The sequence below is a fragment of the Varroa jacobsoni genome, unplaced genomic scaffold (genome assembly GCF_002532875.2).
Source record: "Varroa jacobsoni isolate VJ856 unplaced genomic scaffold, vjacob_1.0 scaffold_448, whole genome shotgun sequence".
In the NCBI taxonomy this organism is placed as follows: Eukaryota; Metazoa; Arthropoda; class Arachnida; order Mesostigmata; family Varroidae; genus Varroa; species Varroa jacobsoni.
The window spans coordinates 81,990-104,196 of NW_019213350.1; the positions used below are offsets into that span (position 1 = coordinate 81,990).

The 22,207-nt window shown below is 42.2% G+C and overlaps 1 protein-coding gene across 4 annotated transcripts; it reads left to right on the top strand.

Annotated features, from left to right (window-relative positions):
• Positions 1–8,685: 8,685 nt before the first annotated feature.
• On the top strand, positions 8,686–20,611 carry LOC111260515 (uncharacterized). 4 transcript variants are annotated; one of them, XR_015311099.1, is made up of 13 exons: positions 8,686–8,777; positions 11,010–12,031; positions 12,257–12,400; positions 12,690–13,006; positions 13,328–13,495; positions 15,054–15,173; positions 15,362–15,535; positions 16,192–16,455; positions 16,601–16,777; positions 17,142–17,375; positions 17,584–17,918; positions 18,326–18,420; positions 18,778–18,916. XR_015311099.1 is itself a non-coding variant. In XM_022833340.2 (13 exons), the coding sequence occupies exons 3-13, from the start codon at positions 12,372–12,374 to the stop codon at positions 19,012–19,014; spliced, it is 2,154 nt and encodes a 717-aa protein (XP_022689075.1). In that variant the 5' UTR covers positions 8,686–8,777; positions 11,010–12,031; positions 12,257–12,371; the 3' UTR covers positions 19,015–20,611. The 4 variants fall into 4 exon arrangements, 2 of the variants coding, with proteins under 2 accessions (XP_022689075.1, XP_086824500.1); XR_015311100.1 differs by having other exon boundaries at positions 18,745–18,834; XM_022833340.2 differs by having other exon boundaries at positions 18,322–18,420; positions 18,778–20,611.
• The last annotated feature ends 1,596 nt before the right edge of the window (positions 20,612–22,207 follow it).

Consider the following 22,207-nt stretch of genomic DNA (forward strand, 5'->3'; position numbering starts at 1 on the left):
ACAGTAGCAGTGACAGCAGCCAACAGAATGTCACGCTCATGCGTTCCAACTGTATAACGGCTGTTTTTGAACGCTTCTAGTGCGGCTGCGATGATGGCCTTTTTTAGTCTTCGTTAAGTTAGGTGGATTGGCCTGCTGTGTACTGTGGTCCTGCTGCTGTTAGTGGGAGTATTCGTCGTCATCGATCACCATCGCCGCTCAGCGAACAATCAGTTCCCGTCGGTAGCTATCGCCGACCGTAGCACTACGAACCGTTGCCACGGCTACTGCGGACACTCCGCCAGGTACCTTTGGGTAGTATTGGCTTGTCATCGGCCACTACCATTCTCGCTATTGACACTCTCTAGAGATGACCATCATTAGCAGCAGCACGACTTCAACATCCTTTGACGTCAACAATAACGTGTAATAATAAGAATAGCAACAACGCATCAACGATAACGACAATGAGAACGGGCAGCAACGGCAGTATGGCATTAGTACAGATAAGAGTCAAGTCAACGACAGCAGCAGGAGAGATCAAATCAATGATGGCGATGTAATGATGACGATGAGTAGCGGTGCATTTATCTTCAGCATCAGCATTATCTTCACCACCACCATCATCATCATCATCATCAACGCCAACGGGAACGTAAACAGCGTCGATACAGATCAATACATCGACACAATCGTACATATGTAGTAGTTGTTTTGTCGGAAACGTCGGCGACGTTATAACTTCCCTTTGTGAGAAGCAGAACGAATTCCTTCAGCTCTTTGCGCTTTGTAACGAAGCAGATGAAAATCGTTTGAAGCGCGTAGTAAGCACACACGAAACTTAGGAACGCGGTGAAACAATTATAGATAGCACTAATAGCTTATGGACGCGGAAATAGTGGACTTTGTGAATACGCTGTGATTTTGGGTCAACAATATATACTTATCGCTAGTTCCTGCAGACTCTCAAAATAAAATCGATAACGCTGTGATCGGTTGAAACTATCAGCAATATAGCTTTAGAGTGATTCAGCAAACCATCTTCAATTCTCGATAAAGATGTATGAAGATATTGACTTTTTTCATTTTTGTTGGAAGGACGTTACCAGTGACATCGGTACCTAGAATAACCTCGCTTAAGTGAATGAATAGGGATAGTTGCAGTATTATATGAACACCTTAGTCAGATGGACAATAGTGCCTGTTGTTAGGATGCACTTACTCAGAAACAATAATCTTCCTAGGCACACTGAGCATGAGATCACAGCTTTTAACAGACAGCGGCATACACTTCAGATCGAAATAGCGACGGCGGTACGTAGACTTTAGTGAAGTCTCTGAACTCATCTTGAATAGTGAGGTAAGTCCTAATCTAGGTGCCTGAACATCATTTTTTTAACTTTTTTAAGACTGTTTTTAGCGTAATATGAATTACGTCTCAATAAACTCCCATTTGCTACACTTGGGATCATTAGGACGGGTACAGTTTGACGCTAGAGGGAGCCTTTTTCTATCAGCATTATCAATAGAAAGAGTAATCTAGTGAAGCGTACTCGTGATGGAGGCTGCATATGCAGGTTGGAACTCAATTTAGAATAGTTTTGCCTAAAGATTAGAAACCTGTGATACTGACGCGGGACAATGAAAACAACAAAACTGTCGTTTTTACACATCGCTGCGGACTATTTGACTTGCGAAAGTTTACTTGACGCCTTCTAAAGAGCGGCCCTGAATGAGGCGTTTGCCGCCAGATAGGCCAGAAGAAAGATATATTTAATGGGTGCATGGAACATAAATCAATAAATCCAGGCTTTCCAGTAAGGTCCATAGAAATGCATTGTGCTTTATGTATATATATATATATTTGCACTTCGAGCGAAAAACAACACACTACGCATTGTTTACTAAAACGTTTAGGCAAAAATAAGGTTTCTTTTTTATTACTGATTTATTATTGATTGTGCATCGTGTGGTAAAATTAGGCTAATAACATCTTCTGGATTCTATATATTTATTTAACAATATTATCGTTCTTTATTTGAACCTATTCGGCACTCGATAGCAGGCCATAAATAACCGCGTTAGTTCTGAAACCTCTGCTGCCTTCTATGTCCACGTATGATAATTACAGATTACAAAGTTTAACATATGTTGTAGACCCTGAACATTATAAATTTACATTTATTCATTACAAACGAACAAAGTTTGTGATATTTCAATAGAAGCATAAGCAATAAAGTTGAACTTAATTTTATCCAAGAACTCTATGGGTGAAAACAAATATACCGGTCTCCGTATTTTAACTCTAGCAAAATAAATTTTTTCACTCTTCATTTTCCGACAATAGTTCTGGCGGCTATACGTTCGTACGTGGGATTGCCGCGGAGGCAGGACGACAAAACAAGCTTTTTTTTGAGAAGTTTGTCTGTTCTGCATTTCGTTCACCTGTAATTGGAGCTAGCGTTTCATCAGTTTTTTTTACGCCACACCATTGTACTACCTCGTTACCATCTTACTATTGGCATTTACTGACGACGTTGTCACTACCATACGATTCCAGCGATCCTATCGCGTCGCGTCGAATATTCCGTGTTTGTTTGCTTTCTAATTCCTTTTTGCGCTTGATCTACCGTCCCTGTTTCGCTTCCGCTATTTTTACTGGTTCTAGCTCACCCTCGAAGCGTATCACACAGCTTACGTTCAAATATTCGCCTTTCTTCAAACTTTTTTCTGCTCTTTGCTGTTTCGTGACATTATTTTAGGTGGCCTATTTTGCCTGCGTGTGGTTTGTTGGCGGCCGCCGCAGCTGCTACAAGTGAACTGTGTCAATAGACGACATTAACAGCATCATAGGTAAGTCAGGCAATACGACAAGACAGCATCAGCAACAATTCGTTACAAAGTAATCTGTGGTAACGTACAACTTGCTTCTGTTGTATCGCTCGCAGACGACACCGCATTACTCATCACGGTCTCGTCTCGTCTCATCTCGCGGTTTATCTCATTCGCTCGATTTTTCACCGTCTCACCGTTGTATCATTTACGGTTCTCTGCCGTGGCTCTGCGAAGTAACATAAATGACGCTGCCAGGCCAAAAGCCAATGCAGGCAACCAACTGTATAGCCGACACCCCTGGCTCTGTTGCAGCTACCGCCGCCTCATCAGCTTCTGCACAAGCCCGACATTGTCAGTCGGGCAATATTGTACTGCTATCGACCACAGAATTATTATCGCGCGGCGGAGCGGTTGCAGCTGAAGAGGTTTAATATTAGTGTTGTTGCTAGCAGAAGTTGACTGGCACGATCGTTTACATTTATTTCCTTTGTCAAGCTTCGCCTGCGCGCAGGGCTTTGTTGGAGCGGCAGTTATTATGGTCGACGCATCAGCAAAAGGCCCTCGCGTCGCCTATCTTGGCCTAGAAGAAAGAAAACAAGCAAAACAAAGGTCGGTCGGTCGCCAAATGCAACGAACACTAGAAAAACAAAATGGCTGCTAGATATAGAGAGATGATCGTGCCATAATTATTTTTAGATAATGCACATCTATATTGTATGTTACCACATTGTATATATGCTTCAGTCGTACGGAGGCAATTTTATGAATAGTGCTCGTTGTTGGATGCGATAGCTGATGATGGCCTAATGAGATAACTCGAGCTTATTAAACAGAGAGCTTTCCTTCTGGGAAAGTCACTTACAGACATGGGTTATTTTCAAACTTCAGCTTCTCGATAGCACAGGCCCAGCTAGCACGCCGCCCAGTTACGGTCGCTAGCGAATCCATTCGTGTGAAAGCCTTATAAGATTTACCCCGTGGGTATTAATAGCCTTCCTTCTATGTGCAGCTTAGTCCATGCATTGCGCTGCAATATAAACGTCAATGGCGTACGTGGTTTGGAAGGGATTTTTGGCTGACAGTTAACTTTTGATAGGAAATTTAAAGCAATTCAAGCTTTGATACGGGGTAGCTGTAGTTATACGGTTTGTGAAGCCAATGAGACAACATAACTTTTTGCAATTTTAGCTTGCATTATAAAAACTTGCCTATATGAGAAATAGGCTGAATAAACGACGACTATAATCAGTTCATACAACCAAACTACAAATCTGTATATAGGCACTATAGGTATTATCAAAAGCTTTCGTTGTTTTTTTCCGCATATAATTTACTTTTTTATTAAGTAATAATCAAAAGAACTATTGTTCTAAGATAAAAGTTATGCATCTTTTGAAAGTTGGAAAAAGTGAAGAGGTTGAAATCTACGAAAATTAACCATATCGAACGAAACATATAAGCAGACAGTGGAAATCGTGAATGTCTGTTTTCGAAAATTATTCCCTTAGGCTTCCAACGGTACACTGATAACGTTACGACTTCAATACATATTTAGATGCAGAAATATGTTATAGTTAACTCTACGGAGTTACTACTGTAGAAACTTCAGTTTCGTAAAGTACAATCGGTGACCTATGATTCTATGTTTAACGCTTGTTCATCAAAGGATCTCGATGCACACATGTATCGATAGTACTAAAAATTTGTCAACCCGCAGAATGTATATTCTGAGCCAGTGTTTGTCTACGTGTGACCGCTGAAGCGACTTATCGAACTCCGCCGAAAAACAAAAATCTTATTATTTTTCATCGATTCGCAGAATATATGAGAGCTTCGTGACTTTCCACGAGCCGGGAGACGGGGGATAATCTCGAAAAGTGTATTTATTAGGAGAAGGCCAGTTATGCCGAACATATTACGCATGTCATAATTGCGCGTACCCGTACCAGCGTAAATCTGACGCCAACGGCAATGGACCCAGATTTGAAGTTATCAGTTGCTCTCCAAAAAATGCAGCGAAGTGCAAGTTACAATTGGCTGGTTTTTACGAAATCTTATCGGTGGTGCTAGTTAAGAATTCGTTTGATTTTTATCTAGCAAAAGCTACAGAAATGTACAGTTGTGCTAAATACCCGTAGAGCGTAGTTTGGGTCAAAGTTTTATTACAAGTGCTCAATCAGCAAATACGCCTATCTACATAAGTTTTTCTCTAATGGTTGTTCTTCAATAAAAAGAGGGCCGATTTTCGCTTCGTTTTTCGTTCGCTTTCGATTTTTGCTCTAGTTTACCTCGACGGCGTTACTAGTTTTTATTATTTCAGCCTATTTGTCCTACATTTTGTTAGCTCCGACGATATTAGTGACAAATGCTAACGGTCAACCCTTAGAGAAAACAGTGTCTCTTTCCAGCTCATATTGATGCCGGCAAGCACTACCGCTATTGTATCCCTTATGTTCACCTCTAAGCAATATATAACGGCTTACTGTTCTTTTAACCTGTCATGTTATCTTCCTTTTGTTGAAATTGCCTAGCAGACGAAAATTAATTGCGTGAAAGTGCTTACGCGTAAACAGAGTGTCTGGCCATCGGACTGCTCGACAATGCTACTTCTATGGCTGCTATTGCTTACAAGCGAGCCGACCCTCGGGCTTACCCATTTGTCCGCTCTATTTCGGCCCTTCGTCGCGGTCCCTCTGATACATCGGTGGGGATCGTTGTTTCTGCATATTTAGTGTCCATATGCAAGAACTACTACGCCCGTCTACGAGTAGTTTAAAAACTTTCAGCAAGTGGTGGCCGGCAACTTGGAAGGCGGTGATGTTTCATGTAATACGTATCTTCTATGTCGCCAACAGGCGTGTCGCGAAGGGACTGCTGCACTCATAAGGGAACAATCCTCACGCCGTTTCTCGTCATTATCGTCATTATGTGTCTTCCTTCATTGTCTGTCAACATTCGTTGCAAAAGCTTTAGCTAGTGTTGGCATCTCTGTGAACCAAACAGAATCTTCGACGGGCCGACCGATCATCGCAACGACGACGCTTGCTGGCATCCTGACAGAAGCAGCGCGGACGCGCGCGCTCGCTCGCTCGCCTATCAAACTATGATAGCAATAATACTACTAATACTAATAGCACACCTTGCTTACTGGAGAGTGCCGGTATAGCTAATACTAGCTCACGCAGCTCCCTGTCTGTTTTCGACTCACAATGACGCATCCGACGGCCGCGGACAGAAAATAGCCCGAACAGTGGCGACGGTCTGCTACTGCAGTAGCAAGCACAAACAGACAGTGGACAGCAGCGGCAGACACAGGATTAGATACGACCGACCGACCGATCGACTGACAGACAGATATACAAACAGATAAACAGCAATCTACTCTTACACACACACGCAGAAAGCCGTATGTAAGCAGACGCATAAAAATAACAGTGAAGCTAAGAAGCTGTGCCAAGCAAAGCAGAAAGAAAGCTATTTGATTCGTTCGCGGCTTTCGCAGGCTGCCATTATGTGGACAATGCATCTACACATATACGTATACATAGAAGAACATGAAGATACACACACATTGAAACCCTTCTAACGCTCTAAACGCGATAGTGTAAGACCGCAGGTTACGCGCTCATGTCAGTCCATTCCTTTCATTCCAAACATGCACACTTAGACACATGCGTCGATGGACACATCGGGACAGCCTTATTCTGTGCACCGGCCCGGGAGGACCAGGCCGAGTATAATAGCCACGCAGAAGAAAGGAGCTCGGCTGAAAAAATGAACCGGTTGTGCCATTTGCGTCAGTGGCCGTCGTGCCATAGACACGTATTCCGCAGGTTCAACTCGCAGGACGATGGCGGCGGCGCCGGCGCTAGTGGCAGCAGTACGTAAAGCTGAAGCCATACTTTCGACTCTCTTCTGACACTGCCTGGTTGGACGCCTTTGAACCCTGGACAAAGGTGTATCAACGCACCGCTGCGATTGGCTTAATTCAGTTTCACGTGGTAGAGCTATGTTCATCCCGTTGACTGACTGACTGGCCGTTGTTCCGCCACTAGCATTTTCTATTTCTCTGCCTGTTTTCTTTTCTTTCTTTCCATTGCTCTGTCCATTTGACACTCGTTTCGCCGCCGAAGTAGAACGTGCTATTGTTGTTGACATCGTTGTCGCGTTTATCGTGGTTGTTGCCTTTGTTGTCGTTGTCGTCATCATCCATTGTCGTTATTGTTGTTGTTATCACTACCCCTTTTCCAGTGTTCAAGGGTCAGTTTTTGCTTCAGTCGCTAGGTGGTTGGCTCCCTCTTCCGAAGTGGGCCTCTTCGTTGGCCTCAACTCTATTCGCATGTGTATCATTTGTCTACTTTATTCTTAGATCTTGGTGTTGCGTTCGTCCTCTCTCCCACAAGGCGCCGATTGACCGCAGTGGCTATCGAAGTGATGGTGGTTGTTGCCGGTGACGGTCACTATAGAAGTGGCCACAGCGACGTATCTGAGTGTGTCCCTTAGTCTTTTCATCCGTCCATAGCGTTTCGTGTCTAGCTGCCGCTGATTGTCCGCTGTTCGTCTCGAAGCGAGAAGGAGCAGCAGGCGACGCAGACGAAAAGAGCCACACTGAGACGACGCAATCCGGTAACGGGAACAGCAGCAGCGGCAGCAACAACAGTACAGCGAAAACGCAGTGGTTGCAGGCTGGACGCACCGACGTCGCCACCGGATGACCTGAGCACACCCCGAAAAACCCGGCAACAGGCAGGCGGGTAGCCGGGGGCCCAGCGGGTCACAGTTAGCCGGCGCCTCATAAAAGAAGATGACGATAACGCACTGAAACAACTGCATAGAGCTTGCAGCGCTATATAATGTAGAATACATTGCCGCAATAAGCCTAGTCCAGTTTCCTGATCCCGTTCCCGTCTCCTTTTTCGTTCAGATCCTTCGAGCGACCTACGTGTCGCGTTTGTCTGGTGAAGTCATGCTAGTAGACCGCGACTGAGAACCCACTGGGAAGGAATGGCCGTTTACGGATAACGATAATGAGAAGACGACCTAAATGAGAAACAAGAAGAGGATCCACAATAGCATCTATACGATGTTGCTGAGATATATTGTTTGTCCTTATCTTGTTTCTGTCCTCTTATTATTTCGGCCCGTGTTGTTGTTGTTTTATTTTTTGTTTCCATTCATCTCCATGCTGATCAAATGAATGGAAAAAAAATGGCAGCAGCATAAAACGTATCTGGTTATCGTTGATTAGAGCCTCCTACTTCGGTAGTCATTGCTGCTGCTTCCGTCGGCGCCGTCAGCCCAACAAACGTACGCTTTCGCTTCTGCCGCTATACTTGATTAGGAACGTTCGAATTACCGCTGTCTGCATCGATGTCTGTCGCTCCATAGCTTAAGTTTGGCCATTGAATTAGCTCACTCCCTAACCAACAAATACCTGGATTGATTGCTTAAGCACGTCGCATAGGGGGACAACTGTATACGTAGCAAGTAGCCATAAACTACGATCATCTTCTCCGTGTATTATTGATATCTAGGCTGTTTTGTCGCCACTTACAGCCGCTTTTCATAATCAGCAAGGTCGACGAACCCTTTGCGACTTATTGGCGGGTGCGGATTTAATAGCAGTGCTTGTAAACAGCAGCCGTAGCTGATTTAAGGTAACAGCGAAGACAAATATTTTCGGAAAAAAGGTTGTTTTCTCAACGAAATAAGTTAAACATTAAGGTATCTAAGTTTGCCTATTAAGTTTACATATATATAAATATATATGGTTGACTGTTAAAGGATACTTCTCGATATTTGCAGGTGTTCACGAACGGGGATAATTACCAAGTTTGCACGTAGCTGGTTTTTGAGAAGTTAGCGGAAATAGCTTAAGTACTTTGCTGTTCCGAAGGAGTCGCCAAAAACAACATTTCTAGGACGGGTGAAGATGTTAAGTCTGAAAGGCAGACATGATCCAGGTATTATTTACTGTGTTACTTCGTTTCCTAAAAAACTATGCCTCAAAATTATCGGCAGCAGGATGCTATTAAACATATCGATTAACTATTCTTCTGGGTAGATCGTGAGTGACTCGAAGCTAAGAGGGCCATAACTGCACTCTCGAAAGGTCAGGTCGAAAAGAAGCTTTCAACTGTAGAAAACAGAAGTTAATGAAAACATACTATTTTAGATTTCTGTAAAAAAAAAACAAAAAAAAAAAAAAAAAACAGCGAAGTTAGAGTGTAATCAGCATCTGTTTTAGCAGTAAAAAATGCAAGTCTATTATATTTAACAGTTTTTTTAACCTACCCACTGTGGGCCTACTCAGCCAACCCTATTTGTCTTAAACGCGTACGTATACGTGTTAAAACGTAATTTGTTTTCTGTTTTACTGATTAGGTAGTACTAACTAGCGCAGCATAAATACAAAGCTTTGAATACTGTCTTGAATATGTGCATCGTTCAAAGGCTACAGTACAATTACATTTGAATGAATTACATTAACATTCTTGTTAAGGTGTTCTTAAACCTATTGCCTCTGGCTGTGGGAGTGTTGGCCATCCAAGGTTTATCCTGGCACCGTACATGCTATTTATTTACAACTGAAAATAATACTTGTATTTACTGAACTGAGGTAGCATCTGCATCGTAATGTCTTGTGCTCGTATTGATTACTAGATATAACATGCCCCTTTATTAAATCCCCCAATGAAATGACCCCCAAAATGTCTAGATTTTTTTTCGTTCCTGAAATGTGCGCTTTTTTTGACTAGACACTCTTTGGGAGAAGATGGCACACTAATACATTTGGGAAATGAATGTTCCGGCAGAACCAGCGATTTGCCAGGATCTGTTTCAGTAGTATACATGAGATTGACCCATACGATTTACGTTCGTCTTGTGTTCAGATTTTGCAAGCACCCCTCGCAGGTTTATATATTTGTTCAATACGCAGAAAATCCATGTCGCCTTCCTCTCAGATAGCACAATCTTCACAGCGAAGTGTATTCGCCTATGGTTAATTTTGTATAGCGTATTTTTTTCTCGTATAAGACCTACAAGACGTTTACTAACAGCTATTTTTAGAGCTGTTTTGTAAAAAAAAAAACGGCACTTTTTTCATTGCGCTTTTTAAGCTTGCTTTTTAAGCCCTGTTGACTCTGCGTGACAGAGCTAAATACAGTAAGAACGATTTGCTTTATCTAGAAGCGGCGTAGTAAGCGAACAAAGTACTGCGTGACACCGTATTCAAAATTTAGAGTCTACGATTTTTTAGGAGTTCAAAATATCGTATACTCGTGTTTTTCTTCTGATAGATTTCAGTATGTCTCAACTGAAATGAATGCTCAACTACATAAGACTGCATCTTGATCTGTCATAAGCTTCTGACAAGAAAACACATCCAAAGATTGCCTTGACTGTTTTTATTCTATAATGAAACGCTTTCGCATTCTATTTAGTGTGTGAGATTTAGCTTAGCTAACCATCTGGATACTAAACTGTATAACGCCAAAACAATTTGACGCGTCTAGGCCATTTCAAAAATCTGTATTGAACATTTTCGTTTGTTTCTATGTGATTTTGTTTGACGTATGGGTCAAAGCTGTATTAGTCTAGGCACCTAGGCTCTCCCAGGTCCGTAGACAATAGAGTGACGAAGTGTCTAGACCCTATTTGGTCAGTTACTTTGAGGATTTTGCAACTTAGATAGTATCCCCGTACCATTTACTGGTGGTTATACCACTATTTGTATGCGCGTCTGTCTCACCCTCTAGGCCGTCGCATCTCCTGTCTGGCAGCCGGATTCATTAGGTGGCTAATATTTTTTCAGTCGCGATCTTCGTCTTTGTCCATTCTTAGCTCAATCGGCCTGTTCAACTTGTTGCCGTACCCCTTCCCTGTTCTCCGCACGCGGAAAACTGCTGTCCAGTTCTACCCCCCGCTCCCTCACAGCCTATCGTTATGCTCTTTCTTTTTATGTCCCTGTCGTGCTCACTGTTGACGGTAGATTGTCATTGTTACCGTCGGAATCGTCACTGTTGCTGATTCAGTGAGCTTTGGTCGCTATAGTTTCTTTCGTTGGCGCTGTCTCTTCACCCATTTGCTGGCTGTGACACTTCTTCGGTGATATTTTCGTTTTCGTTGCCTCGTTTTCCCCTTCAATCGTCTCCTCTTCGTTTTTACTCATGGTCGTTCGCTATTTTTTGCAGACGTCTTCGGCTTGTTGTCGTACGTCGGCTGTTGACACTGATGTTGCGGAACTGCTAGCGCCGCCTGTTGTTGCTTTCTTGCAGCATTTGCTAGCATTGTAGTTGCTGCTAGCCTACAGAAGCCGCTTACCTGTTTGCCCAGAGCTTTGGCCGTATACTCCATTGTGACGACCGCTGAATAAATCGTAATGGCACCAACAATAAGGGGTGAGCAAGACAACACACCGCAACTTCATCGCGATTTCACCGGACCAGTATATCGGACCACATTAGTGAACAGTTCTGGAGGTTAATCGAGGAAAAAAGCAGAAGCCATCCTTAAGACAATCAGCACCGTAGACTCATAGCAGAGCACTGAAACGAGCTGTCCTGCCACACCATTCTCCGCAGCTACCGTGCTACGCCTTATGCCGTAGCCATATTTTGAGCTCTCATCGGTACGCCTTTCACGTATCGTCTTTGTCATCGTGGAAAGGAAGAGTGAACAGTCAAGTAGCTGACTATAAACTATGTAGCAGAGACAACGATCGAAAACAGAGCACATCGACAGGAAACTTAACAGGGCAGTTTCGCTCACTAGCGGAAGATCAACAGTAATGGACGCAACAGCAGCAGAGTCTATAACGTAGCAGACGGATGGAACAGCCGCACTGAAGTGAATGACAACGGAGTGGTGATGGACCACACTGCGCGGTGCGCAGAAGCCTCGGGAGTCGGAGGTGTAGCCGTCCCGTCCCGATAGCGGTCGTAACGGCAACGCCAACCATAGTACCGGCAGCAATAGTTGAGGGAAGACACACGTCGAGAGAGAAGGCGAAACGAGCCACTACAGTGAACTGGCCCCGCGCTTGAAGGGACAGTGACAACGGACAGCATCCAACGGGAAGGGACCCCACCGGACTTCGCCGGTCGCCTTCGCTTTCCTGCGCACATCGGCGGCAACAGGGGTCGTGGCTGTCGTCCATCCCTACATATATCTATCTATCCGTCCGCTCACACTTACTCCCGCGCCAAGACAACAGGTACTCTGATCAGTAAGCATCCTGAACAACACAGGCAGGCAGTCAGGCAGAAGCTGAATATTGAAGGAAATTTAGTTAGTTGATCCTGTGCAACAGTACTAGTGCTAAAAGGTCCGTTAGCATTAATGATCATAACGATAGAAAGAGATGTCACGAAAACCGTGCTGAAAAATACCAAACGTCCCCTTGTATTAATTGCTGTATTTTGTTGATGTGCCGTTCCAGTGCAAAGTCCCGGACGGTTTAACTTGTGTTAGGATTTGAAGTGAGTTCTCCCATATTCTCTATCGAAGTGCGCTTGAATCTTATCAAAGATTTGGATTTCCTGTAGAGCGGCGCAATGGCGCCTATACAACTCTATGTCGTATGGTGAGTTATTCTATATTATGGCACATCCGGATCCTGCAATATATTTCGAGAAAGGATTTCGGACACCTTCATTTGCGAGCTTGCATATTTACAGGGATTATATATATAGATACTGGGTTTTCTTTTGCACCCAGATGAAGCCTCACAGCATCAGTAGCCTATCCAGACGAAGTAGGAATTATCGCAACTGAACAATTAGTTTGAGTTATGTTCTGTGTACTAGCGGACCCGCAGCTGCGTGCGAGTACGATCTGTGCTAAAAGGTCTGATTGTACTTGTTCGCTTGTAGTCATCTCTTTGTTGGGTTAGGTGTACTGGCCGTGCACGACTCAGTCACTGTTGGACTCGCTACCCTAGCTAAATCTAGGCCGCCGGCGCAGCTTGGCATACCATGCTACATCAACCTGACAGGCTCATCGTCGTACTCAGTTAAGGTGCATCTCGGCAATCGGCCACTGACCGGGGAGGAGTACGTCCCTCATGGCTCTGAATTGCGTTTTCACTGTCCTATTCAACGTTTTTACCGCCTCGTCGGTTCCAACAGCGTACGATGTAATAATGGAAAGTTCGACGAGAAAATACCGCACTGCGAGGCTGTTCTCATCTGTGAGTAGGAAGCACTTGCACTCGGGCAAAGTAGCAACAGTTTTTTTCAATCGACCGATATTGTGCCACTGATTTTAAGGACTAGAGTCTTCAAATAGAAACTGTGATCTACTTAAGGCTTCGCGAAACATACGATAGGCGTAGAAAATCATTCAAGTGAGGTGCTATAGTCTTGAGCGTTAGTGAACGCTAGAAAATAATCATATCAAGTGAACGTAAATGAATAATTTGAATTCTGAACTCCCAGGGTACGCCGTATGCGTTAGCAAGACATGAAAATCTGTCACAATTGTTCTCCTTATCGTTGGCTATTTGTTTCAGCAAACCGCTTGGTCGCGCTAGTTGATACAGAGTACGTTCTGGGTCCAGGAGGTGAATACGTTGTATTTGCTGGCTCTCAAGTTCGAATGAGTTGTTACCATGCCCTTAGTCGAAGTTATCGTCCGTCTTGGCAGTGGGTGGGCAAAGTTGACCACGTCTTCATCGAAGGTAAGTGGACCGGTCTAGAATGGTCTTACACAGATGAGCTTGCTGGAAGTTGTGTAGGCTCGACGTCATGCGCAGCCTAGAACCGGCTGTGTTAGACCCTGCTATCTAGCGCAGTACTCATAAGACATTGCCCTAAATGAGTTGCAGCATTATTCTTTTACATCCTACATTGTCGAGTGGGGGGACAAAAGTGGGTTTACAATGTGTAAGGTTTGGGTTATTTATGCTTCTCTCGCTAGATAAAAGCAGTGGCAGTTATCTTTATTTGAATTAGGGGCAACGTAGCAAAGCATTAGAATTTTACCTCCGAGGCAAAGAGCGGTCTGTGCAAAAAGAACTTCAGGAGTCTCACCTTTTCTTTCTCAGAAATCTCAACCTTTCTGTTTATAATACATTCTGAAGCCATGCGCGATCTACCAAAAAGATCAGGCATTATTTCCAAAGGTCGGTGCAGGCTCTTCAGAACTAAGTAATGTAATCATCTCATTGTTATTTATTCAGAGAGTATGCACTTAATGGGCATGCAAACGATCTAGTGAATTGTTGCACAGTATAGAAAAAGAGGCACACCGCTTAGCGGGCTGATTTGTATAAAGCATGCAGCAACATGTCTATTGTGTTTTGTGTCACTAAACCTTCTTGCTCATCATAAACTGTTAGTTTCCATGTACGATCGGTTTATACAGTTGCTATCGGTGATTGATCTACGAATATTTGAAAAAAAAAAAGATGACATTTTATATATAACATTACTGGACTGACTGTGTGTTCCTATCTTTCAGCTAGTGGTCATCTGGCGACCACTTTGCCGTTTACGTAAAATGATAGAAGCAATAGCAGATTTTACTATAACAGCAGTAAGGCCTTTGCTGTTGCATTGTCTTTAAATTAACCTACTGTCTTTTTTTCAAAGCTGCATTGGTCCATCGCATGTTCCTGACGACGGCGACGGGGACGACGCTGTGCATCTAACAGAGCCGGTGACTGGGAGGATAAATCATTCTTATGTCTATTTTGTTACTGCAATTGTCGTTTTTGTCAAAGACCAAAAAGGGGTTGTTAGACAGAGATGGAGAAAAGATAATCGCTACGATTAATTAACGACAAATGAAAAAAATACGAGCAGAAAGTAACTAGCAACTTACCCTAAACATTCGAATAGTTATCAGATGAAACAACATGATAATAAAGGGTAAAATTCGTTTCATTTTCATTTAAAATTTAGTATCATTAACAGCTCCAGGGTGCTACCACACGAGCCGTAAGAGACTTCGTGAAGTTTTATACATGAGAATTAAAATAACAGTGTTACCTATATGCAGATCGATCAATTTTAAGGTGTGAACCTAGCGAAATATCGCTAAGCCGACAAAAACGAAAGGTTGTACGGTAAAAGCGAAATCTCATAGTGGGAAGTATAAAACCGACGAGACCATACACACATTTCAATAGCTCGGTATTTCAGTTCACCAATCGAACGATCGTTAATGATTGAAAAATTACCGTTTTGAACTGCGATAACTTGCAGATAGCGACCGTCTTTTGTCTTTGCTTTCAGAGAGGGTATCGTTTGGCCAAGTAACCGTAATCGTCAAGTTCGAAGCTAAAAATGATACAAATGCCACGTTTACTTGTTCTGATACGACGGACGACATTCACATCAGAATCATCTCAAGACGTATGTCTTTAAACTAAATTATTTACTCTATGGGTCCTACTGAAAAATTATACTAAGAAAAAATTATTATGAATACAAACCACCCAGAAACAAAGATATAACTTTCTCACCCGTTAATCTGTCAACGATCTTGAACCAGTATGTATCTAAAAGTGTCTTGCGGTACCTCACTTCATCCATTTCCGTAGCGCTTCAATGTCCCCCGATCGAAAAATCGAGCGGGCTAGTCGTATCACAGACATCATGGCTTAGGGTGGATTTTGAATGCCCGTCGTCATCGATACTTCTAGGGCCGGAATCTGCAAACTGCATGCAGTTCCGCCAGTGGGACGTTTCTGCACCGATCTGCGCTTATCATGGATGTAAAGACCTTTTCTTTTACACTACTTACACAACTTTTGATTCGCTACAAGTCAGTACTCTTTGGCATCTACAATTTAAATTATTTGTTAAAAACATTTGGTAAACTATATTTATGAAATGGTATTTATCTCTGCAGTCCCTCTGGAAGTGGCCAACATGACTATAGTACGATTGTAGCACGTCATTGCAACTCCAGAACGCACAAGGTTGAAAAAAAAACGTTCGCTGCATACTAAGGATTCGCACGGTTAAGATTCAGCTTCTTAGACAAATCCTATTTAGTCGCAGTGATCAGTACTTACCCTAAATAGTAGCGAGCTAAGTATAGCAAATTCGTTGATTGTCGCAGATTTCAGCATAGAGATATTTATCAATACTTGTACGCGTGACAGAATTATAATAGACCTTTAAATCGTCCCTGTAGAAACTACTGCTACAAATACAATGCAACCTTCTCTCGAAATTTACAATTATTGTTTGTTTTTTAGAAACGTTAACAACAATAAGATAAACTAGAATGTATGTCGCTAACGCACTTAACACGCATAAGTGGTCGTCCAATCTAAAAATTACATGTTACAACAATTTCCTTTTTGCTACCAACAGAATAATTCAATTACAAACCATATCAAAATTGGTTTTTTCTGCGCGTCAGGCCACCGGCGTAAACTGCAGGCGGATGGTACACAAGACGGGGGCCTACTTTTTCCATGCCAACTACCTGAATTATCTGGTGATATGATCGCCCATGCGAGCTCTAGTCGAGTTCTTTCCTATGAGGTTCTCCCGCACGGCGCCGACGTTATGTTCCACTGCCTGGACCTCGGCCGTGTCCAGAGGATCGGTGCTGGGGAAGCCCGGTGCATTAACGGCAATTGGACATCGCCGCCTCCAGTATGTGCCGTACCGGAGAGATCAAGTGAGTGACACTACTAGATCGATGAGGACTGCCATCAAAAGGCGCAGCCCTCTGCGGACGTCACAACTAGCAGAAACTATAGAAAAGCTGCTTTTTGTTTGTAATATTTGTTCCATTAAAAGCACCGAACTTTTTTGCTTTCCAGGTCTTCAAGGAGTTGTATTGGATTTCGATTTCACATATCGATTCGGCCCACTTGGTGTACTTTACGTTGAGCCGAGGTCTGATGTTGTGATCAAATGCATCAGTCCCATGAAACTAATGCCTACACTCAACTACACAGTACTAGACGAACACAATCCCGTGTTTATTATTGAAGCAGGTACTTGTGGATGACATTGAACTAATGAAGAAACATACCTGACGTTATTATGCCAGTGTTTTTTGCAAAACTTCAACAAGCAAAGCGACAAATTTTCATCCATCTGAATTAATGTATACTTTTTAGCTGCTAACTTTTAAAGACATATACGACTCAATGCATGGAAAGCATCAAGATTTGAAGAATTCATATTGTACGCGAGAGCAAGACCGATAATTTGAATCGAAACTCTATCGACGTAATATTTGATCTATGGATTAACAGTTCCGAATCTGGACTGTTGATAGCTCAGAAACGTTACGTCAAATCAGAAATCAGAGAGGAAAAACTTAAAGCTATTAGCGTAAAGTATATAATGTTTCAGAGGCTGAGGACAGCTCAGCAGTCGCCAAGGTGCTTTCTTTTAACACGGGACCTAAGTTCGACGCTGAGTTTATTTGTACAACGAATGTATCGAATCTTGTGTTCGAAACGCGTTCCGTTAGAATTATGACGCGAGAGGCACGATGCGGTGGTTTTGAGGCTCGTGAAGGCCTACGCTATATGGTCGAAGGTGATCTTGCGGTGTTCGCTTGCGATCCGCCGGGAAGGCTGCTCGGTAGGACCTCAATACAAACTATATTTCAATAATTATTTTACCATTTGTCAACTGCACACGTGAGCTTTCAAGCAGAAAGTTTTGTAAAGCTCTATTGGTACAAAATGCTCATCTTGCAGGATTATATATATTTCTCGCTGTCAATACCTCGCATATTTAACATAAATCGCTAACCAATTGTGTTCCCTAATACTTTGCATTGTGGTAGGCCATTCAATCCTGCGATGCCAAAATGGGGACTGGAATCACGCGCAACCTCTCTGCGTATTTCAAGAACGTTGCGAAAATTGGCAAGAGATAGAGCCAGTTTCGGAGGATAAAAAAGGATCGATTTCCGATAAGGGTGAAGGCGAGCAGACGCCAGCGTCCAAGGAGTTTATGGTGCGGACACGCCAGGTTGTCCAGGAGAATGCTACAAATTACAATCGGCAGTCGTTCGGCCAGAAGCCGCTTGACACCGCTTTACCACCGCTCCGACAACCATTAGCACAATACAAACGCCCACTCGCAACTACTTCGACTGCCACTGATGATGACGACGATGTAAGGGAAAAGACAAAAGTGAACTAAAACTAGGTCGATTCCGAAGCACTCTGTCTAGGCCATCTTAATAAAGTGTCCGCCGATATTAATAGGCTCTACTGGGAATCACCGCGTTTATGATCGATGAGTAACTACTTTTTGGCTGGACTTATTAGCTAATAGATGATTAGTTATTCCCGTAGATTTCTTACGGTCTAAAATTATTCTATTTAGTTAAAAACCAACTAAAAATTAAAGGCAATTCATTCTTCGTAATTTACATTAGTTGACCAGAGCGAACATGAAAGGATCGATTCTGAGTTTTCCTTTGATTCGCTAAAACCTACTTCTCGATCGACGTAACGCTGAAGTATAGCCTACCTTGTATCGATATTTTCATGTGAAGTACTTCGGATTTTTCTAGGAAGACTCAGCAGAGGACGACGAAGAATTGAAAAAGCTTGCTGAAGAGGCGGACAAAGAAGATAATGACATCGAGATAGAGGATTCTGATGAAGACGAGGTAAGTGTGTCAAGGTAAATGACCTCTTCACCACTTAATGCATAGGATGGTGCAGTCTTTGCCTAAAGAACTTTGCCTAAGGAAAGAAAGAGTAAAAGCGTAAACATCTAGAATGCATTTATTCACAGGATTCAATTGTCACTACATAGATTGTAACTAAATAGTAACAGAAAGACGCAATTTACTAACACAAGGTCACTTAACATAAAGAAATTGAAAAAAGTAACGAATAAACTTAAATACGGTCTAATTATAGGGTAGACTTCCAATTGTGACAAATGTATACAAATACGTCGATAAACCAAGCAACTAATCACTCTGTAGTAAGTGACAAGGACCCCGACGTCCTATTTCTAGGTGAATTCTGGACGTTTTCTGTATCCTGTTGCGTCGACAACGACGCCTTCTCCGATCCCGTTGACCTGCCCAAAGGATTTTGGTCTATTTCCGCATCCATTGGACTGCCGGCATTTTTTGTACTGTACAGCTGGCTTACCAAAAGTAATGCGTTGCCCCTTGGAGCTTATCTTCAGTCCGTCGGCGCAGATTTGTAAGAATTCGGACGACGCTACTGGATGTTACGCTGACGAATGATCTCAATCATTTTCCACATGTGACGCTTGTAGGAGCGATTTCAGGGCAGGCGTCCCAAGTAACAGAATTACATGTGATTCAGTTTACCTATATTATTGTCTAAAAAACTATACTATTTCGAGATATGGCTAGAAACAATGTGAGAAAATAGGTTTTTTTTTCGGGTAAGTTCAAAAAAGTGTATTGATATTTAGTAAATGAACGGTCACATAGGCGCCGTTAGAAGTGAAAGCCGATTTTTAACAAATCACTTACTAGTTGTAAAATCACAGATATATTAGTATATTTATACGACTGGTATATTATATTGATGCACCCGGTTGGAATGAGAAAACCCAGTGACAGGTTGAGTTTACTGCCACTTGGCGACTTCTGCGGTTGTGACGGAATCGGGCCTGTAATTACACATGATGACGGCGCCCGACTTTCTAGCCTTTAGCAGTTCTGTTTGACGGCACGATGACAGTATCTCATTGTCTGGCTTAACAGCTTTTCAAATGATTTGATACAAATGTATTAAACGTCTGAATAATTTATTATTATGACTTTTTTTTTGTAGGAGAAATGTGCGAAGCGTAGAATAAATGGTAATGACTTTGAGCTGTTGGCCGTGTCTCATTCAATATACTGCTGCTAGGACATCCCTTAATAACTCTGACTTCGTTCTATCCAAGGCTATATATCGTAATATTGGCATTACTCGATGCCAACTCTCGACTTTAACCAGTGATGTGATTCCCTGTAACATCATTTCAATAAGCACAGGTTCAAGTCTTCAATAAACATTTTGCCGATCACTAACGGTGTGCAAAGAAACATTAGATCTTATCCTGTTGCCGATTGGCTGTCGAAAAAACAATGGTTTCATGTCCTTTTTATATGGCCGAAACAGGACAACAAGGTGCGTATCACATTTGATTACAATGTGAGCTAACCTACATCGGTGGCCCGGCGGAATTGGAACAATGAAAAATGACCAGTCATAATCCGACCCCAGGAGAGCTAAGCATGAACCAGCTGAAGATCTCCTCCGCGTCTGCAACAGCCTTTTAAGAAGTTTTGTTCGGCTTAGTTAATATATAGCTATATATGATTATATTACCGCGGAGAGGAGATACGCGTTCGCTACTTTCAATACGCTTTAAGGAAATAGTGTCTGCACAATATCCACACAAAACCCAATATGATGCTTCACAAAGTGCCCCCTCTCAACTGAAAACTGCTGACAACAGGGAGAGAATCAACGACTCACAAAAACATGCCAACAAATAAAACTACAAGGAGTAGGGAACACACACACATATACATATATATATATATACATACATATATATATACATACAAATAATAATACGTAATAACAAAATAATATGAAAGAAAAAATAAAGTGCAAAAACCTCAAGATAATGATAATGCGAGGATCACTCTAACCCTCTGGCCGGCATACAAGCTACCAAAGACGCTGTGATGACTGTCAAACAAAAAGACGACTACTAAACTTCTACTTATTTATCACACATATTTACATATATTTCGTAAATTAGAATATTATTACTTGAAATAATAACAATAATAATAATACGGAAGGATATAATTATTGGTATGTGTCGTACGTTAAACTCGTTCGGGGCAATACGTTGGCAAATTATATTCAAGTCATAATCTTACGATGAATATAACCATCAAATAGTTAGTCTTCTAAACTAACTAAATATTATCTATTCTAGCTATTGAATTGCCGTAGTATTTATTAAGCGTTAGCTAATCTTATCGTAGCTAAGAAATCAGTAACCGTGTAATCGCTGGAAAGATGTTGTTTCCGTTACGGCCCGGCGTAGTGCAGACGTCTAACTACACGATTTCCGTGTCCTTTTCAAATGACGACTAGGTAAGTAAGGTAAGGGTCACAGTTGTATCTTGGCCGGGCAAAAAATTAGGCTTACAATTGAAGCAAGTATGGGAGCTAGGTAGGCCTATCATTTACTAGCAGTAAGTGTCCTACGATTGAGGAGGACTTGTTGACGGATTTGGCGCTTGGTTGTTGTACAAATGTGTAGCAAAGATAGTCAATAAGTTGCATCAAATAATAGTTAAAATGAATATCTGTATTTCCAATGCCACCTTCGGTACTGGCGTTAGCATAGCTTCAGATATATGGGGCATAGACATACTCGAGGAATGAATTTTTCAAAATCCATATTTTTAATATTAATTGAGAACGAGCTATAAATATTCCACAGTTATGCTATATGTACATTTTAAATAGCCGAACAAAAAATAGTCATCCGGATACTTCGCCTTTACTAGTACGTTTGTCCTGTTTAGCATGTGCAATGTTTACACAGGAAAAATTCAGGGACACATCTGTATGTCGCAGGCAATTTTTTTTCTATAAAATGTAGCTTATTAGGTATACGTCAGTAAGTAGAAAAGTATTGGTTTCTTCTCTCACTGATTTCACTAGCCGCCGCTGATATTTTCGAATACCGCTGATACTCTGTCTAAATCCGACAACTACCGTAATCTCTACTTCGAATTTCTACCGTTTCAGCGAATCGGGATAGGTAGATACTGAAAGGCCTGAGATGATTGTATTACAATCAATGAGTCGCCATATTATGATTTACTACGACAAAATACAGTGAGTTATAGAAAGCATCTCAAAAACTGCGCTACCTAAACCTGGTAGACAGCCTTTATTTCTAGACGCGCCAGGCCAGATGATGACCTGACGACATCGATACCTTGCCGACAAACGTGTAAAAAACAATTTCGAAGCGTTATAAGGCCATCCAGTGATTATTGTCGGTGACTGTTATTATTATTATTATATAGTGATATGGTAAGCTATTTTGTTTTTCATACGTTCGACCAAGAAGAAATTTCTTTTTGGTTGATGACAAAGTATGGGGTGCCTTTCTTTCTTCGATTGTGGACTCTGACTATAGAATAGGACTTTTAGCATTGACGAAGGTAATGAATATCGTGCCAATCGAGCGACTTGCAGCGCTTAAACGACACTAACAAGCGATCTTTAATCGTAACAATTTTATAACCCGAGGTGTCTGGAAGAGAAGTTGTTCTTTGGACGTAAGTGATGCATCAGGGTACCTCAAAAAAGGAGCTGACAGAAACAGCAGGAGAATGTCTGCGTTTCGGGCAAGTAAAGTAAGGCCCACAAGGAACGATGGAC

Bases quoted from the DNA above. Each gene is read 5' to 3' on its own strand.
- LOC111260515 (XM_022833340.2), top strand. From the start codon at position 12,372: ATGGCGCCTATACAACTCTATGTCGTATG. The intron at 15,536-16,191 runs GTAAAGACCTTT...TCTGCGCGTCAG, and splicing joins GATCTGCGCTTATCATGGAT to GCCACCGGCGTAAACTGCAG. The intron at 16,456-16,600 runs GTGAGTGACACT...TTTGCTTTCCAG, and splicing joins TGCCGTACCGGAGAGATCAA to GTCTTCAAGGAGTTGTATTG.